This window comes from Lagopus leucura, unplaced genomic scaffold (genome assembly GCF_019238085.1).
Source record: "Lagopus leucura isolate 7727_CA_CO unplaced genomic scaffold, USGS_WTPT01 Super-Scaffold_100028, whole genome shotgun sequence".
NCBI classification, from domain to species: Eukaryota; Metazoa; Chordata; class Aves; order Galliformes; family Phasianidae; genus Lagopus; species Lagopus leucura.
Genome location: NW_024962279.1, coordinates 1 through 16794, shown reverse-complemented (window position 1 = coordinate 16794; position 16794 = coordinate 1). Strand labels below are relative to the sequence as shown.

General features: G+C 53.3%; 2 protein-coding genes across 2 annotated transcripts; one reads left to right on the top strand and one right to left on the bottom strand.

Annotated features, from left to right (window-relative positions):
- The first annotated feature begins 3030 nt into the window (after nt 1–3030).
- P4HTM (prolyl 4-hydroxylase, transmembrane) lies at nt 3031–16370 on the top strand. The gene is made up of 9 exons (XM_042880962.1): nt 3031–3306; nt 3377–3458; nt 10054–10244; nt 10734–10830; nt 12320–12482; nt 14031–14216; nt 14393–14483; nt 14879–15002; nt 16095–16370. Exons 1-9 carry the CDS (start codon nt 3031–3033, stop codon nt 16310–16312), a joined length of 1428 nt encoding a protein of 475 aa, XP_042736896.1. The 3' UTR covers nt 16313–16370.
- On the bottom strand, nt 5742–8391 carry LOC122185304 (secreted frizzled-related protein 5-like). The gene is made up of 4 exons (XM_042880963.1): nt 7916–8391; nt 7520–7692; nt 6832–6918; nt 5742–6415 (listed from the first exon to the last, which is right to left on the bottom strand). Exons 1-4 carry the CDS (start codon nt 8242–8244, stop codon nt 6081–6083), a joined length of 924 nt encoding a protein of 307 aa, XP_042736897.1. The 5' UTR covers nt 8245–8391; the 3' UTR covers nt 5742–6080.
- Nucleotides 16371–16794: the final 424 nt, after the last annotated feature.

The following is a 16794-nucleotide window of genomic DNA, read 5'->3' as shown; positions in this document are numbered from 1 at the left end:
TAGTCCGATTACATGTGACGTCTCTTCTTGAATATCAGCTGTGCAAAATCTTGCTACACAAACAAAAACAAGCAGAGGAATTGTAGGGGAGAGAGCAGGTTATCGCTAAGCCAGGTCAGATTCTGCATTTGATAAATTTTAGGTCTTCCATATAGATTTTTTGCTTTACTTGTTTTTGTGGGGAGGGTGTTGTATTGCCAAAGTGAGTGATGAGGGAATAGTAGCATACAGATGTTATCAAGGCTTGGGGCTTTTGCAGAGTGAAACAATCCATGTCATAACAGTGCCATGCAATCTGGTAAAGAATATTTGTGCCTGCTGGGTGACATGGTTGAGAAAAATTTGATCCCATTAATTGATATGAAACTGAACTCCGCTACTTTATGAGGAGCAAATATTATGTACAACTCCCTGGCACGTGTTGGACAGGCACTAAAATACAGATGCACTGGTTGTGCAGAGTCTGCACCAAGCCAGGCAGACAATTAACTTGCAAAATTAATTTATTTGTATATTAGTATCAATACTGGTGGGAACTTATCAGAAAATTGATTGCTAGGAGCATGTGGAGCTTTTTTATTAACATTCTTTTTTCTAATGTAAAATATACACTAAAATAAAATTATGAAAGCCTAGTTCATCTTAGTAGAGGTTAACATGAAAAAGGTTAATTAAATGCTGATGCTTGCCTCTTTGCTATAGGAAGCAGGCCACGTGTTAAGATTTCACAAGCATGTATGTCACCTGCACCAGGAGCACGCTGTACACAGCCAGTGAAGGTGAAGCTGGAGTGTCTGATTTGAGGAAATCACTTCTGTGGAGGACTTGTGGGGTTCTCTTCCATGCTGTATGTGGAAGCGTAACCTTTGATGCATCCCTGTGTGTTGTTGTTATACAATTTCACTTGACAAAGGTTAAACTGAAGGGGAAAAAGTACTAAATTTGTGCATATCCAAATAAGCTAACTGCTGTTGGAGCCTTTCTCATGTACCTGAGATGTGTGAGCCAGGTTTTTGCAGCATGTGTAATTGGGCAGATGGATTTGAACAAGAGATGCTTGGTTTAAGAAAATAGCTGCCACCAAAGCTAATCCTGTGGCCATGCTTGCTCGTGGTGGAAAATTTCCATCTGAGAGGCCTTGCTCTTTCCATCTCCCCTCCCTGCTGTCGGATGTCTCCTCAGGAACGTGCCGCCAAAGAGCTGCTGGCAGTGGAGCAGGGATAGGAACAGAAGCAGCACCTGTACAAGGTCTCTTATGTTTCTGCTCTGGGCTGTTTGGCTCCCATCTGGGCTGAAGCCGTAGGGTAGGTATGTCCTTGCTCCAGCTACTGCCTCCTGAATTCTTCATTCCCTCCTCTGCTCCCAGCAGCAGCATCTTGGTGCCCTGCTCAGAATATATTCCAGAGATTGGTCAAATGTACCTTTCTCTCCTCCTCCTAAATGCTTGTCAAAGTTTGGGACACAGAGCAAGAAGTAGCTCAGGGGAGAGCTTGCTGAGACCCAGCAGTTTGCAGTGTGTTGAGCTAACATTTAAACTGTTCTTTGAAAATTTTAGCCTGCAAAGTAATAATCTGGGATAAAAGCTGGTGTTCTTGTTGTTTAAATGTAACTAGCATAATGCCCAGTCTCTGCAGAACAGATACTTGTTGTTTCCTAATCCCAAAGAGCTCTCACTCTCTTACATAATTGCCAGGCTTTGAGCTATACTAGAATGGGATTTTGTCTCTCTCCACCTCCTCTTTGCCTCTCTCCATTGCCCCCACAAAATGCTTTGCCATGAATCCTTGTTTGTAGAAAAACTGGACTATGTAGCAGTGGCCAAATGTGCTGAACAAACTGCTGAGATGTTGGCTGAGGAACAGTGCTACATGTTGCACTGAGTGCCCCTTAATTCTTTCAGAATTTCTGAAGCTTTAGCCAGCAGTACTGTTTGCTTTCAAACAAATCACACCCTTTCTTAGGGTGGTGGTTGTCCTGGTTTGCACACACAAATCCGATTTCCATGCTCTCTGGGAAAACAACAGCACTTTGTTGCTGTTGCAGCCCAGGCAGGGTGACTGCTGTATCGATGTCATGCAGAGTTACAAACTCCAGGACAGAACCTGCAGAGCACAGTGAGTGTTGGCTCTTTGTGTAAAGTGGCGCTGCTTGAAAGGCAACAGCAGGAAGGAGTTGCAGTACCGATAGACAAGGCTAAGTCTTTTTCCCTTCTAACGGGTACACAGCCCTATTCGAGTCAGCAGGGTTATGTGACCATAGGTGCTCAGTGGCTCAGGAGCCATTCATTCAGAGGCATAAAATTCCCTTTGATGCATTACTGCTACAGATGTGGAATGTTTGCTCTTTTCCTTTCTGTGTTTGTCTCCCCCTGCCCGCCTGCCATCTCTCCATCCGTGCATCCGGTGCTCTTCGTTTCAGCTTTGCTCGTGTTATGCTTTGGCTGCCTCACCTCTGATGGTCCTCAGGCTTCCCAGACTGTAACAGAAACTTTTTTACTGGCAACATAAACTGCATGACTGCTGCTCTGTCCTCGCGTAGGGTCGGGGGCAGCAGGAGGTTTCTGTACTATAGCCTCGCACTCTACATTTTAGACTTTTTAAGCAGGTGAAAAATAGAACTTTATTTTTAAATGAGGCACTGGTTCTGGGAGTTCGTTTCCTCGCCCCGGTCCGGTTGAGGTCGCGGGACAGTGCCGGAGGAGGCTGCCGCGTAGCCGCACATGCCGCAGGAGGGCTGCGAATCTCTTTCCTCCTCTCTTCTCTTTGCGGGCACCGGATGGCGGCGGGGGCGGCGGAAACCGCCCGGGAGCCGGTTGCCAGACGCGCTCCCTCGGTTTATTTGCAATAAATTGTGACTTTTTCACTTCGGACGCGTCCCGGCTCTTCCTTGGCCTTGGACACGCGCCGCCCCCCCTCGCGCCGCACGTGTCTCTTTCCCGCCGCGCGCGCGCCGGCCACGCCCCCGCCGCGATGACGTAACGCGCCGCGCGGTTGCTGTGGTGACGCGCGGGGCCTGGCGGGCCGGGGCGCGATGGCGGCTGCGGCGGTGGCGGCGGCGGCGGCGCGGGCGGAGAGTCCCCCGCTGCCCGGCCCGCCGGGGGGCCGCCCGCGGCCCGTGTGCTCGCGGCCATACTTCCTCGTGCTCATGGTCTTCGCTCACCTCTACGTCCTCAACGTGCTGGGGCTGCTGCTCTTCGTCCACCTCAGCGCCGGCGACGCCGGCGGCGGCCCCCCCGCCCCCGCCGCCGCTTCTCCGCCGCCTCCGCCGCCGCCCGCCCGCGCCCTGCCGCGCCTCGAGGGCATCAAGGCAAGGCCGCGGGGCCGGGCGCGGGGCTCGGGGCGGGGCGGGCCCCGGCTCACCGCCGCTCTCCCCGCAGGTGGGCCACACGCAGCGGGTGGAGCTGGGGCCCGGCCGGACCCGCGCCGTGCGCACCCTCAGCCTCAAGCCGCCGCTCTTCGGTGAGTGCCCGCGGATCGGAGCCCGCGTCCCTGCCGCGTGCCGAGAGCGGGATGGGCGGCCGAGGACCCCGGGGAGACCGCGGGGCGCGAGGGTGGGACGGGAGCGCGGGGCGTTAAGCGGTGGTAAAGCGAGGCGGCGTCGGTGCCCGGTGCCCGCCGGCTTTGTGCCCTCTTCTGGCTTTGCTCTGCAACGCGGCCGCACCGCGTTTCCCTCTTGATGGTTTGCAGCCTTCCCCGCATCGTTGCGACGCTCCCTAGGGTGAGCGCAGCCCCTGCAGCCCCTGCAGCCCCGCACCCCGTTCTGCGGAATTCCGCTGGGAATGCACCGGTTAATTTGGTGATGGAGCTCGTATTACTGCAAAGGCAGAGCAGACCTGTTGGCTCTGAGCTGGTGATGCTGGGGGCCTTGAGATGCTTTGCCAGTACCTGAGCTTTTCTCTGATTCGGAATCGATTATACAAACTGAAAACCTGGCCACAGGTCAGAGCATTTTCTTACTAAATTCCTTTAATGCCGTAAGTACCTGCAAGAAATATACAGATCTGTTTTGTCATTTTTACATATGCAGTGTTCATGGCTCATTTCTAGCAGGTTCTCCATCAGACATTCATTGAACTCAGTCCTGGAGCGCATACTGGTTGTGAGACCCATGACACAGGCTGGGCAGTGGTTTTCCTGCTCCAGTTGCAACCTTCTGTGCCCCGCCAGTGCTGCTCTGCTGGACTGATGCTGGCCTCCAGGAGGGCACCCACAGGCAGCAGTGATCCCACAGCCCCTGATATGACTCAGGCACCTCTGTCAGCTTCTGGGGCAGGCTGTGCCTTCTGATGCTGGCTCTGGGGACAGCCCTGGGCAGGCAGCATTTCAGATTCCACCCAGACTGCTCTCCTTTATCCTCTGATAGGGAAGCCCTAATTTAGAAACCTTGACTCGTAAGACAGCTCTTATCTCCCAGATAGACCTGCCAGGAGCCAGCTGTGACTTAAAAAGAATTCCAGAGACCTCTCTATCTACGCAAACAGCACCGACCTAAATTAAGTGTTTTAAAATCCAATTATTACGTCTCTGTTGTTTAAATTGGCAGAGGTGTGTATTTAATGGGGTGGTGTTAGACAAAGCCAGAAGTCGCTGGCAGAGCTCTTGAAGTCCTGAAGGGGATTTTGCTGAACGAGAGCCGCTGTAGGGAGAAGTGGCTGCGCTGTGATCTTTGCTTTCAGCAAAGCAGGGTGTTGTGGGGCTGTGGGCAGCTGGCTGATGGCCTAATGGGAGCTCTGCGCTTTGGGGCTGGGCACCACAGGGAGCGCACAGTTTGTTGTTTTAAATGTGGGTAAGTCATCTGCATTGAACCCGAGCGTATTTCATGGAGCTCTCAAAAAGTCCCTGCCCTGTTTCCCCATCCCCTCCCCCCCTCTGGTTATGAGACATCATTTCTAAGCTTGTAAGTCAGACCATCTGTGCGCTGCTTAGTTGGGAAACACCAGTAATCAAATAATCCCATTAATGGAAAACAAATATCAGACAAAGCCTTTTTCAACCTTCAGAGCTTTTACTTGTTGTGTTTTCAAAACGCAGTCTGTTCAGAGGATGCTGCCATCACAGGGACCACCTGGCAGCAGGCCCTGCGGGTCGGGCGGCAGTTTGCGAGACGAGGCAGCGGGGAGGAATAAAAATAGGAAATCTCTCTGTTTTTCTTCTGAGCCTCAGGGAAAAAGAAGTAATTGCTACACAAATGTCAGAGCGCGGCTGAATTGCAGTGCGAGTGCCGTGAGTGCTAATCTCAGCCCATGTTAAATCTGAAGAGACAGTCTTGGCTGGGTTGTTGCTGTGCTTTACGAGCACAGGGAGGCAATGTGTCTCCATCAAAGCTGGCGGTTCTCTCCACAACTGAGGCTGCAGGCTTTGAGCACAGGGAAGAACGTATTTATCCCCAGAGCTGTGTGGTTTTTTTATTTTTTCTGTCATTTTTATTTCATTCTCAAGTTTAATCCAGTGTAGAAAACTTTCCATGGGCAGTGCTTTGTTAGACAGTAGAAATCCAACTCATTTTCTCACTCGGGGATTTGCAGTTTTCTGCTTTCTGCTCATGTTGAGCTGTGGCTGTATTCACTGGTGAGAGCGATTCCCAGTGTTGTTGCCACCTCTCTCAAGGCTCTGCGGGTATCTTCAGTAGCTCCACGGTTACCAGAACGTTCTGACCCAAACTGAATGCCTGAAGTCAAAAAGCGGTCATTCCCAGTTATGCAGAAATCCTCAGCTGTCTGCTGTGTGCTCAGGAGGGGTTGTTTACTTTCACCTGTGCAAATGCCCATGTTATCAAAGGTGTCTTCTAGTCTGCTCGCCTGCAGATTTCAAGGCACTGATGCTGCACAAAGCCATCCATTGTAAGTCCTGGATTGGCAGGACCTTGCCGTAGGAATATGTTAAGTCTGCATCTCTAAGCTCTGCCTCGGGAGAAGGGTTTTAGTTATCTCAGGGATCTGTAGTGAGGCCCTACCTGCTGACTATGACTGCTTTGATTCACCTAAAAATACTGACTGTACATCTCCAAAACACCAGCTGCCCGGGGAAGGAGTTTTCTAGCTGTGGGGAAGGGAGCCATTTCTTAGCATTAGGATCAAGATCTCAGACCTTCCTGCCGGCCTGCTCGGGGCAGCGGTGATGTTTCCATCTCCGCACGGCCTGGTGCAGGTTCCTGTTCTTCTTCTGCCAAGCGTAGGCCTTGTTCACCACCACTTTGTCGCTCTGCACTTCTCCGCTGATGACAAAGACCCCCGCGTGAGTGCCTCTCATGATGTTGTGGGCGCAGGTAGCATCGATGTCCAGCCACTGCTGCAGCCTGCCTGGGATTTCAGTTCTGAGGAGCGGGCCGTGCTTCAGCACCTCCACCCTGGAGGGGTCCAGGTCGAAGTCGGAGACGGTTGTGGTCGTGTTCTTCCTGAGGATTCGGATTTTCACTGCTGGAGTGGGGGAAAAAGAGCTGTTAGTTCTGTTTACACATCATAGCTTTTGTGCTGCTCCTCTAACGTGGTGACACGTCCTCCCAAACCCGTGCAATTGCAGTGATTGTGGAAAAGTTCTCAGCTGAGCTGAGCGCTTCCAGCACTGAGCACTGTTCTTTCCACCCTGCTTTTCTCATGAGCGCAGAAGGCGTAGCAGCACTGTGGCATGGGCAGAGTGCCTCCAAGGAGCAATACCACAAGCAGCAAGTCCTGTTACTTAACAGGTATGCTGAGAACTGATCATCTCTGCAACCTGCTTATAAAAGACATGATTCCTCCAAGTCAGTTCTTATGGCCAAGCCATTCTTGTGCGTGTCACAGCTTCACTGCTGGAGGCCATGCCGGCTGCAGGGAGGGCAGGTGGGTGTACTCACTGAAATCGTTGGCACAGAGGCTGTCCAGGATCTCCCTGGTGGTGCTGGCCTCTTCCAGCTCGCAGTCCTTGCAACTGGCTCGAGGCACTGCTGCAACAGAAAGCTGGTTAGAACACCCGTTGCTGGAAAAGGCATCATATGGTTTTGACATCTGCAAGTGGTGGCTTGTAGTTTTGAAATGGTGCTTCCTCCTGAGCTAGCCAGCCCCAGGATAGGAATGTTAAGCTCCCAGTCTCACGGTGGGACAGGCACTGCTCGCTGTGCTTTGTGGAGGCTGTGTTCGTTGTTGCACGTTGCCGTGACGTTGCTTAATGAATGTCTGCTGCTTTTCACCTCCTGGACAGGCGCACTGTGAGCTCCCATGTCTTTTAGACTTCTCCCCTGCCCCAAGCACCACTGTCTGAGGGCACCCAGGTAGTGATGAGCAGAGCTGAGGGAACAAGCTTCAGCCAATGTCACGCTCCTTTTCTAGTTACAGTGCAGTTCCCATGGAGGAAAAACTAGAATTTCCACTTTTCTTTTTAAATATAGCTTAAAGCCAGAAGCTCTAGGAGCTAGGCTGGAACTTTATGATCCTTGAGGTCCCTTCCAACCCAAGCCATTCTATGAACACAGGCAAGGCATAGGCTCATCCCTGTGAGTATTCAGCATTACACATGGGAAAACATATGAGAAAAAAAGCCCTTACTTCTCCTGCTGGAGGAACTTTCATCCGTGGAGACGGCAGCGATGCACAGCTCGTGGTCTGCAGGAAACTTGTTGCAGTTGAGGATTTCAGGCCAGGGGTAGCCATAACAAGCCATGACGGGTGCACAGCTCCTCTTGACAGCCTCGCACAGGCTGCGGCACGGGTAGATGAGCCTGGGGGGGGAGCAGGGAAGCAAGCAACAAAAGGCTGTTCTGGAAATTGGACGGGAGTTCTGTTCTCCCTCAGAAGGGGGAAGAGTCCCTGCTGGGTAATCCCATGTCCCCTCACTGTGCTGCCTGAAAGTGGCTGTGATCAGATTGCACGTCTTTTCTCTCAGGAGGCGAATGCCATCGCTGCTGGGGAGCGATGCGGAACGAACTCATGCAAATGCCTTACCTGTCCAAGCAGATGGGCGCGAAGAGGGAGCAGAGGAAAATCCTGGCGTCGGGATGGCACTCCCTGGCCAGCAAGGGCAGCCAGCTGGAGGACTGCTGGATCACCTCCGGCATGGTCTCGTGCTCCAGCAGGTTGGGGATCCTCATCTCCGAGTAGCCGATGTCGTAGCACAGGGCCATGCTGCGTGGGATGGCGGTGCAGCTGGAGGACCTGCGCAGGTAGCTGGCCCGCCCCCCCGGGCTGCCCCACAGCAGCAGGCGCAGCAGCAGGCCTGGCAGCCACGGGGCTCCCCGCCTGCGGGACGCCTTCTCTGTGCTCACAGCCCTCATGGTGCTCAGAGTGGGCTCGCAGCACACCCAGACTGAGCTGCTCCAGCCCGCAGAACGCCTTTTATAGCCTGCGAGCCACCTCCGTGGCAATCCATCCTCATTAAGTGCGGCCCTTTCAGAGCCCTCTTGGGGAAGACAATGCTCCAATTTTCGTTTGCCAGCGGCCCCGATTGTTTGGATTTTAGCAGGGGTTTGGCTTAGATCAGCAGGTGTGGAAATGAGGGCAGCTGGGGAGGAGTGAATGCCTTGGCCCTGTGTCTTGGGGCTCTCTGTTTGACACCAGTGCTCCAACCCAGCCCCTTTCTCTTGCTCCAGGATTAGTCATTATTTCATAAATCCCAATGTTTTCCTCTCTTTTGTTGTTTTTTTTTTTCTTCTGAAAGCAATCAAGTGTTGCTCAAAGTCAATTAGAAGGCATTTGTTTAGCTGGACCCATTGTTGAGCGGGATGAGAGATAGGATGGTCTCACAGCCAAAGTTAACTGTTTGGGAGAGCAGTGGGCACAGGAACCAATTTGCAGCTGGGAAGGAAGACTGTTTGCACTGCGGATTGCCAGCTCTTAGCTGGAAAGCCCCTCACCTTGCAACCTGCCTGGCAGAAAGCGCTTCCTGCTAATGCAATTTCTACCTCGTTACAAAATCCCATTACCACCACTGAAGAGAGGGATTGTCCTTCCTCCAGCATGTAATTAAGATTCCAGAAGCTGTCATTATTTGAGCCCAGTTTGAGGAACTGGAGATCCTGGGACTGTTGCTTGCCAGTGGGTATGGTTGGCTCTGACCTGATGTGAGGCCGTGACGCTCGGGACAGCGGAAGCTCTGGCCCCAAAGCCCCCTCTGTTACAAGGACATTGTTTTGCTGGTGGCAGAAATTGTGTCCTCGGAGGGATACAGCTGCATTGTGTCCCCGGGGCTTCCCAGGAGCATCGCATTTTCTACAGGGCCAGTTCTGGTATGCACTTAAGAGGCCAACTGCTTACTGACAGTCGGAGCTGATAGGGTTGATTTAAGGTCGTGGAAGTAATTAACTTTTATTTTTTCTTTCCCCCTTTGAGGATTGCTGCTGCAGCTGGGATGTGATGTGTCCTCAGCACACACCTGCAGGGCTGCAGTTTAGAGAGCAGGACTTTGTGTCTGCAAGCACTTACAGAATCATTAAGATTGGAAAATACTTTTAAAGTCACCTAATCCAGCCCATCACAGCCATATTCACTTAAGCCTGTCCTGCTCCGATGGCTGTACTTCCTCCCCCTTCATTTAAGGGAATGAATGAGAATAAGTCAGGAAGTTGTTTGAGTTTCCCAGTAGAGCAGTGTGCTAGGTACCCCAGAAGGAGTTTGGTTGTTTGGGAGGTGCTGCCTGCTCTGCTGCAGAGCAGAGGAGCATGAAACCCTAGCCATCCTCGCTTCCCCTGTAAGGACTTCTGGCCTCCCTTCCTGTAAAACAGCAGTTCTAGACTGTGATCCACATGTAACCTTTGAAGTGATAAAACACAGTGATATGCCTGTGTTTGTTCGCTCCTTTGTCCATTGTGGTGATTTGCAAGAAAATAAGGGGCTTGACCCCGGGATCCAAACATTGAGGAATGGCTGCTGTAAAAATACCCATCTCCTGGAGCTCAGGTGTGAGATGTGTGCTGTTGTAGAGCTCTTCAGGTAGAAAGATATATATATTTGACTGTCCTACCCCCCTGGCTTGGTAGGAAGTTTCTAAATTTTCCTATTTTCCTCTCTTTTCAGTGGCCTGCTGTTAGTATTTGTCCTAATGTAACAGTTCCTCAGACTCTGTTACTGCTCGCATTTTCCTGCAGAAATTCCAGACTTCCTGACAGAGGAGGAGTGCAAACTCATCATCCATCTGGCACAGCTGAAGGGGCTGCAGAAGAGCCAGATCCTACCAACGGATGACTACGAGGAAGCCATGGAAATGATAGAAATCAGCCAGATGGATTTCTTCAATCTGCTGGACCACAATCAGGATGGGCAGCTGCAGCTCAAAGAGGTAGGGTGCATTTCTTCTTGTGTGTGTCCCAGCATGCTGAGTTTGTGCAGCAGAGCTGGCTGTGCCCTCCTGCAGCTGATGGGGCTTCAGAATCATCCACAGTAACAATTCTGGGAGGGGAATAAGGAGTACCTTGTCCACAGCTCTTCAGCAGCCTTGTCCTGCAAGGCAGCATGCATTGGAGTAGGTAGAAGGATGTCGCTTCTGAAGTTCACAGCTTGCTGAGAGCTGTACCACATCCACCTAAGGATTGGTTAACTGAGCTTCAGCAGTCATTTGCCACCACCTAAACTGGAAATGAAAATGCAGATCAGCCACACAGCGTGGCTGCCCGATGATCTCCATTCAAATCTGTGTGCAGAGATGTGCTGACGCCTGGCTGACTGATGCACTGCAGAGGAGAGCTGGCCAGGCCTCAAGCAGGAAACTGTGAGGGTTGCATTAGTACTGGAAGCCAGTGCCCAGTGTTAATCTGCTTCTGAATTTCAGGTGCTGACTCACACCCGCCTTGGGAACGGCAGGTGGATGACCCCTGAAAACATCCGAGAGATGTACGCTGCAGTCAAGGCTGATCCTGATGGGAATGGTAAGAGCAGCTCCTCAGGAATCCCCATGTCCTCAGCAGGGGACGCTGCACACAGCCATGCAGGGAGAAGCAAATGCCATGTCCCTGCCCAGGCCTGTTGTACTAGATGGTCTTCCAAGGAAAATAACACTGCTTTAGAGACTTAGCAGAAAGTAAAATTGGTGTAGACCTCTCAGAAGCTGCTCTGGCTCTGACCATGTAGCTCTCATTGTGTGGGCTGCAGCTCTTAAGGTGTTCCCCCCTGCTTTCAAAGGGACTTTTACAGCTGTCTGAGAGAGCTGCTTCACTGGCAGAGGGGTGCAGCATCGGTGGACTCAGGGTGGTCTTGGTCAGCTTTTAGTGCTGATTCCATCTCTGCCACTGCTCTGTTCTCTGTGTTACTCCCCTTACCCTGGTCTCCCTCTGGCCTGGACGTGCACTCTAACCTTTGCTGCTCTAATTAGAGTGTCCTCAATTAAGCAACTCTCCATTTCCTAATCAAATTAAGTGAATGCACAGGCTGTGCATGCTCTCTTCCAGTGACCTGGCATTGAGAGTGCCATAGAGGAGCTGCTTTGGAGATGAAGTAGGCACAGTACCCATGTGAATGCCTAACTATCCGGAGGGCACCCCAAGCACCCACGCTGGTGACATTTTTGGCAGGGGTAGGAGCGTATGACTGAGTTGCCAATGGCTTTTCCACCGTTCCGGATGTTTACGAATGAAAAGTCCTGTTAAAGTGCTTTTGGCAGGACCTTGCTTCCAGAGTGCTGCTTTCCTCCATTGTCACATCGGTGCGTGCCGCTGAGGGACCAGGTCACGACCTGGATGTGGCACTGTGTTATCAAATAAGGGGAAGTGGGGACTGGGAGATGTGAGCGGGGCATGAGAAATAGTGACGTGGGTGATTTGCTGACAACAACCAGCACCTGGGGAGCTGCCCTGGGCTGACCCTGGTGGCTGGGCCTTTCCCCCTGGCCGCAAACAGCAGTGTGTTTGCTGCCTCCCTGAGCTCCTCTCTCTGTCCCTGGTGTGTGCTGGCTGCTGGGCATGTGCTGCTTCCCTGCTTCTCCAGAAAGGGAACACAACAAACGGTAAGGATTTCTCTGAAGCTAACAGAGGCAAAAATCCATCCCTTGCCAAGCTCAGCTGAGTGCAAACAAGAAATATCTGTTCTAGTAGAAACCTTTTACCTTTTGTTTTTCTGTCTTCTATTTACATCGGATTGTATTGTGTTGTGTATCTCTTTCATGTTTTGAAATTGCACAAAAGCAGCAAAAGCAGAAGAATGTACTGCTTGTTGTTTGGGGCTTGTTTTTTTTAAATTGCCCTGCAAGGTCTTGTAGGAAGGTGGCCTGAGGTGTCCCCCTCTGCTCCATTTAAACATGTAAGTATCAAGTTGATTGTGTTTTGCCTGTTCTGGTTCTGACCTTGAGCTGCAACTGAAGGTTCTCTATCGCCTCGTGCACGTGGGGTGCCCAGGTCAGCCTGCTCCTGCTCTCTTCCACAGGCGTGCTGAGTTTGGAGGAGTTCAAGAGGCTGAACATCCGTGACTTCCACAAGTACATAGGGAGCCAGAAAGTGAAGACGAGTGACGCGGTGCGCAACAGCCAGCACACGTGGCTGTACCAGGGCGAGGGCGCACACCAGGTCATGAGAGCCATACGGCAGAGGTGAGGGCTCAGGGGGTGTGGGCACGTGGGCCACCTGTGCTGGGAGATGCAGATGCAGACATGCTAATATTCACGCTTCCTAATTGTGTGGAAGTGTGGAGTATGAAGAGCAATGAGCGCAGTCGTGAAATGGGAAGAGGAGGTTTTCGTTAGAGCAAGGATTTGTATTGTCCCCTGGAAAAGGAAAAAGAAAAATCGAACCTTTCAGCGTAGCCATTCACTTTTGGGACAGCCCTATAAAACCAAGAAGACTTGGCATTATATGAAATAATTCATTCTAATTAGTAAACGAGCTTACTGGGAGAAACTGCCCATTTCCAACGCTGTTTGGGTGCCAGTAGTTACTGTCAATTGCTTGAGTTACTCATGCATTTCACTGAGATCTGTCGTAGCTGTTCAGAGCTAACTTCATAATAAGCACGACTTTATCTCAAGCACACCGAGGTAGTTCAGTCATCGGAGCGCATGACCACGGGGCCTGTCCCAGCAGATGGGAGAACCTCCTGTCTTTCCCTTCACCTTGGTTTTGGTTCTGGGAAGAGTTAACCCAGCTCGCAGGCCAAATGGCTTAGCCGTGGTGAGTTTCAGATAATTGGCTGGAGACTCCTCGTTCTTGTGGTGCTGGTCCTCACCCAGGACATGGGTGGGGAAATTCTGTCCCGAGGCTGCAGAACGGCTGCTGGCCACTCCTTTTCTTCAGCACATTCCAGAGGGAGAATGGGGTCGCATATTGCCTTAATTAGAGCAGACTGTGGCTGCCACTTTCTCTGTGCCAGCTCTCTGGCGCACGCAGGCATCGGCACATCGCATTTATGCTCTTCAGTTTGCCAGCGTTAGAAAGCCCCTGCAGACCTGGAGGCGTGGTGCTGAAGGAGGCTGCGATCCCCAGTGGGATCTTGTGGGGCCTGGAGGAGCTCGGCCACCCTGCCTTGGTGCCACATTCCCCTAGGGCTTCACAGCTCAGAATTCCCAGAGCACTGAGTGTTCTTTGGCAGGTCTTGAGAGGTACCTGCTTGCCTTGGGGATGAGCTCAGATGTAGCAGTGGAAAAAACCCAGAGCCCTCCGTGGCCCTCTGCGCAGGGGGAGGCTATTCAAGGCAACAGGGAAAGGTGAGTTAGGTGATGAGAATATCCCTAGAGCTAGTCTCTCGTTCACTCTCAGCAGGGGCCCTGTGCTTTGCTAACTGTCCCCGAGGTCTGTAGCTGGTGTGCAGGAGTCCAGAGAAGCGCTGAGATGGCACGTGAAGGCTCCAGGGACACACACAGGAGGGATCTTTCTGAGCAAGCAAGGTCTTCATGAGAGCAGTCCTGCTGGAGATGCGCCCTTCGTTTTTGTTTTTTTATTAACCTTGAGGAGGAGTTTCTGAGCTGATGGTCTGACAGATCTGTAAGGAACCTAGTTATCTCTTGGCATGCTTGCTGCAGCCCATCCGTCTCTCCGGTCTTTTGGGGAAGGGGGTTCTCTTTCTCTGGATGTATTCTGTGCTTGGGAGTAGCGGCTGTCCTGGTGCATGTGTCTTCCCCTCACCTGCAGTGCTGTCTCCCCAGGGTAATGCGCCTGACTCGCTTGCCCCCAGAGATTGTGGAGCACAGTGAGCCCCTGCAGGTCGTGCGCTATGACCAGGGGGGGCACTACCATGCCCACATGGACAGCGGCCCCGTCTTCCCTGAGACTGCCTGCAGCCACACCAAGCTGGTTGCCAACGAAAGCGCTCCCTTCGAGACCTCATGCCGGTAAGGGCTGCTTTGGTGCAACTCTCTGTTGCCTTTGGAAAAAAAAAAACAAGGTAAACTGCATGTCTCATGGTGTCCTGGAGGAGTGCTGTACATATGGCAGGGGATGGGCAGCCCCATGCAGCTCCTCCTGCTCCAGCTGTGTCCCCTGACAGCTGCTCTGTCCTGTCCTGCAGGTATGTGACAGTGCTGTTCTACCTGAACAATGTCACGGGTGGAGGAGAAACTGTCTTTCCTATAGCTGATAACAGGACGTACGAAGAGATGGTGAGTGGCTCTGTCCTTCTCGGGGGTTCCGGGTCCCGCTGTGACTGTATTCACTGTAGAAGGGGGGTTTGGAGATGTGAGCCTTCTGAGCTGGCGTGTGGGAAGGCTGAGCTTCACAGAGTGATTTCACTCAGAGGCCAAGGGAGGAGGTGCAGGGCTTTGGCAGTTCCCCACTCCAATGCGTGAGGGGCAGCCTTTGAACCTTGCTGCCTTGACACAGGCTGTGCTTGCTTTAATCTGGGTACTTTTCTTCAGACTAAGATAACTGTAGGCATGCTGTCTGGTGATGCATTAAGGGACTCAGCACAGGGCAAAAGGACGCACAGCACAGCCCCTGTGCTTTGTTCCAGGCCCTTTATGACACCTTCTGTGTTGTTGTTGTTGATTTTGGTTAGTCTTTGATCCAGAATGATGTTGATCTGCGAGATACTCGGAAAAACTGTGACAAGGGCAATTTGCGAGTGAAACCTCAGCAAGGCACCGCTGTCTTCTGGTACAACTACCTGTCGGACGGAGAAGGTACGGCTCCAGGCCGAGTCTTGCTAGCATTGCAGAAGGTGACAACCATCTTCCAGGGGTTCTGTGGCTCAGAAGAGACCTTAAGGGGGTAGCTGCCTGCTAGTGGGATGTGCAGAGCCTCCCTGTCACCAGCTGAGCAGGAGCTTCCTGGCTCTCAGAGGCCTTTGTTCTCAGGCAGTGGGTCAGTGGCTCCTGGTGTCTTTGGGGGACAGGACTAGCCAGCAAACAAAGCCCTTGGCTGCACTGAGCCATCGCCAGCTGCCTTCCGCCCTGCTGTGTGAGCTGAAAGTTCTGCTGGAGCTTGGGCCGCAATTCAAAATGCTTCACTGATGTGGCATTGCCCACAGGGCTGGAAAGGGGAGGCAGACAAAAGCATGGCTGCAAGCTCTGCGGTGTGGGGAGGCGCGGTCCTCCCTTCCCTGCGCTGTGCTGTGCCCCACGTGGGGCCGAGGCCGCACTATGGGGCAACTGCAGCTCTGTGACAGATGTCCTCGGGCTGCACTTCTCAGAGTGCTGTGTGGTTTTCCCTGGCAGCCAGGCTGGGGCATTAACTTCAGCCTTCCCGGCTGCTGATGAAGTTATGTAGTGTCCCAGGTCTCCTGAGAGTAGCCCGAGTTTCCATCTCGAGAAAAGCTACAGAGGAGGTTACGAGGCCTCTGCTTGGGCTGTGGGGTGATAATATCAGGGCCACTGCTGTCCTGTCAGAGGAGCCTCGTTGAATTTTTATGGCCAAATTCTTCCCAAATGGAAAAAAGCTGCTGAAATCTGTCACAGAAAAGCTGAGATCTCTATAAAGGGTTGGAACTGGTGACGCATAATGTATGGTATGGCCTCAAACCTCTGGCTTCCATCCTCTCCTTTGGGGAAAAGTTGAGGAAAAGGGCAGCTGTGATGTGAAATGCTGAGGAGGCACAGAGGCAGTGCCTGTTCTGCAACCAGGGAACCCCCTGTGCTTAGACAGGGTGGGGTGAGGGGGGATGTCAGGAGGGACCGTCGGGAGAAGCCCCCAAGCTAAAATTGGGTGTCAACATTCAGCGGTGCTGCCCGGGCTGTGTCCAGCAGCCTGCAGCAAGCCGTGCTTTGCTCCCGCAGGCTGGGTGGGGGAGCTGGATGACTTCGCCCTGCACGGGGGCTGCCTGGTCACCCAGGGCACCAAGTGGATCGCCAACAACTGGATCAACGTGGACCCCAATCGCCGGCGGCAGCAGCGCTTCCAGCAGGAGATGGAGCGTTACGCGGGGAGCGGGGCCGGAGCCCCGGGCGAATGGACCGTGGACAAAGCGTACAGCGGGGTGCACGTGGAGCTGTAGGCCGCGCTCCGGGGTGCCGCGGACCCTCGCGGGCGCACGTGGCCTTTTCCCGCGCTGGAGGGGGCGGGGCCACGCGGCGCGCCAATAAAGCGTGCGGGGCGGGGCGGCGCTCCGCATCGAGATGGAGTCGGTAGCGTTGGTGGCGCCGGTAGCGGCGTTGGAGTTCGCGGGGGACGTGCTGCTGGCGGGTGAGCGGCGGGCCGGGGAGGGGGCGGGCGCGGGGCGGCCGAGGGACACGGCGGGGGCGGCGGCTGACGCGCTGTCCGGCACCGGCAGGCACGGGCCCGGAGGTGGCGGCGTTCCTGCTGAGCGGCGGTGAGGCGGCGGGCAGGCGGAGAGCGCTGCGTGAGGCCACCGTGCGGGGACTGCGGGCCGAGCCGGGCGGGCGCGTGGCGGTGTTCGGCGGCGGCTGGCTGGCTGTGCTGGCCGTGAGGCGAGGCGGGCCGGGCGGCGGGGGTTGTCGGCTGTCCTTTTTTTTTTTT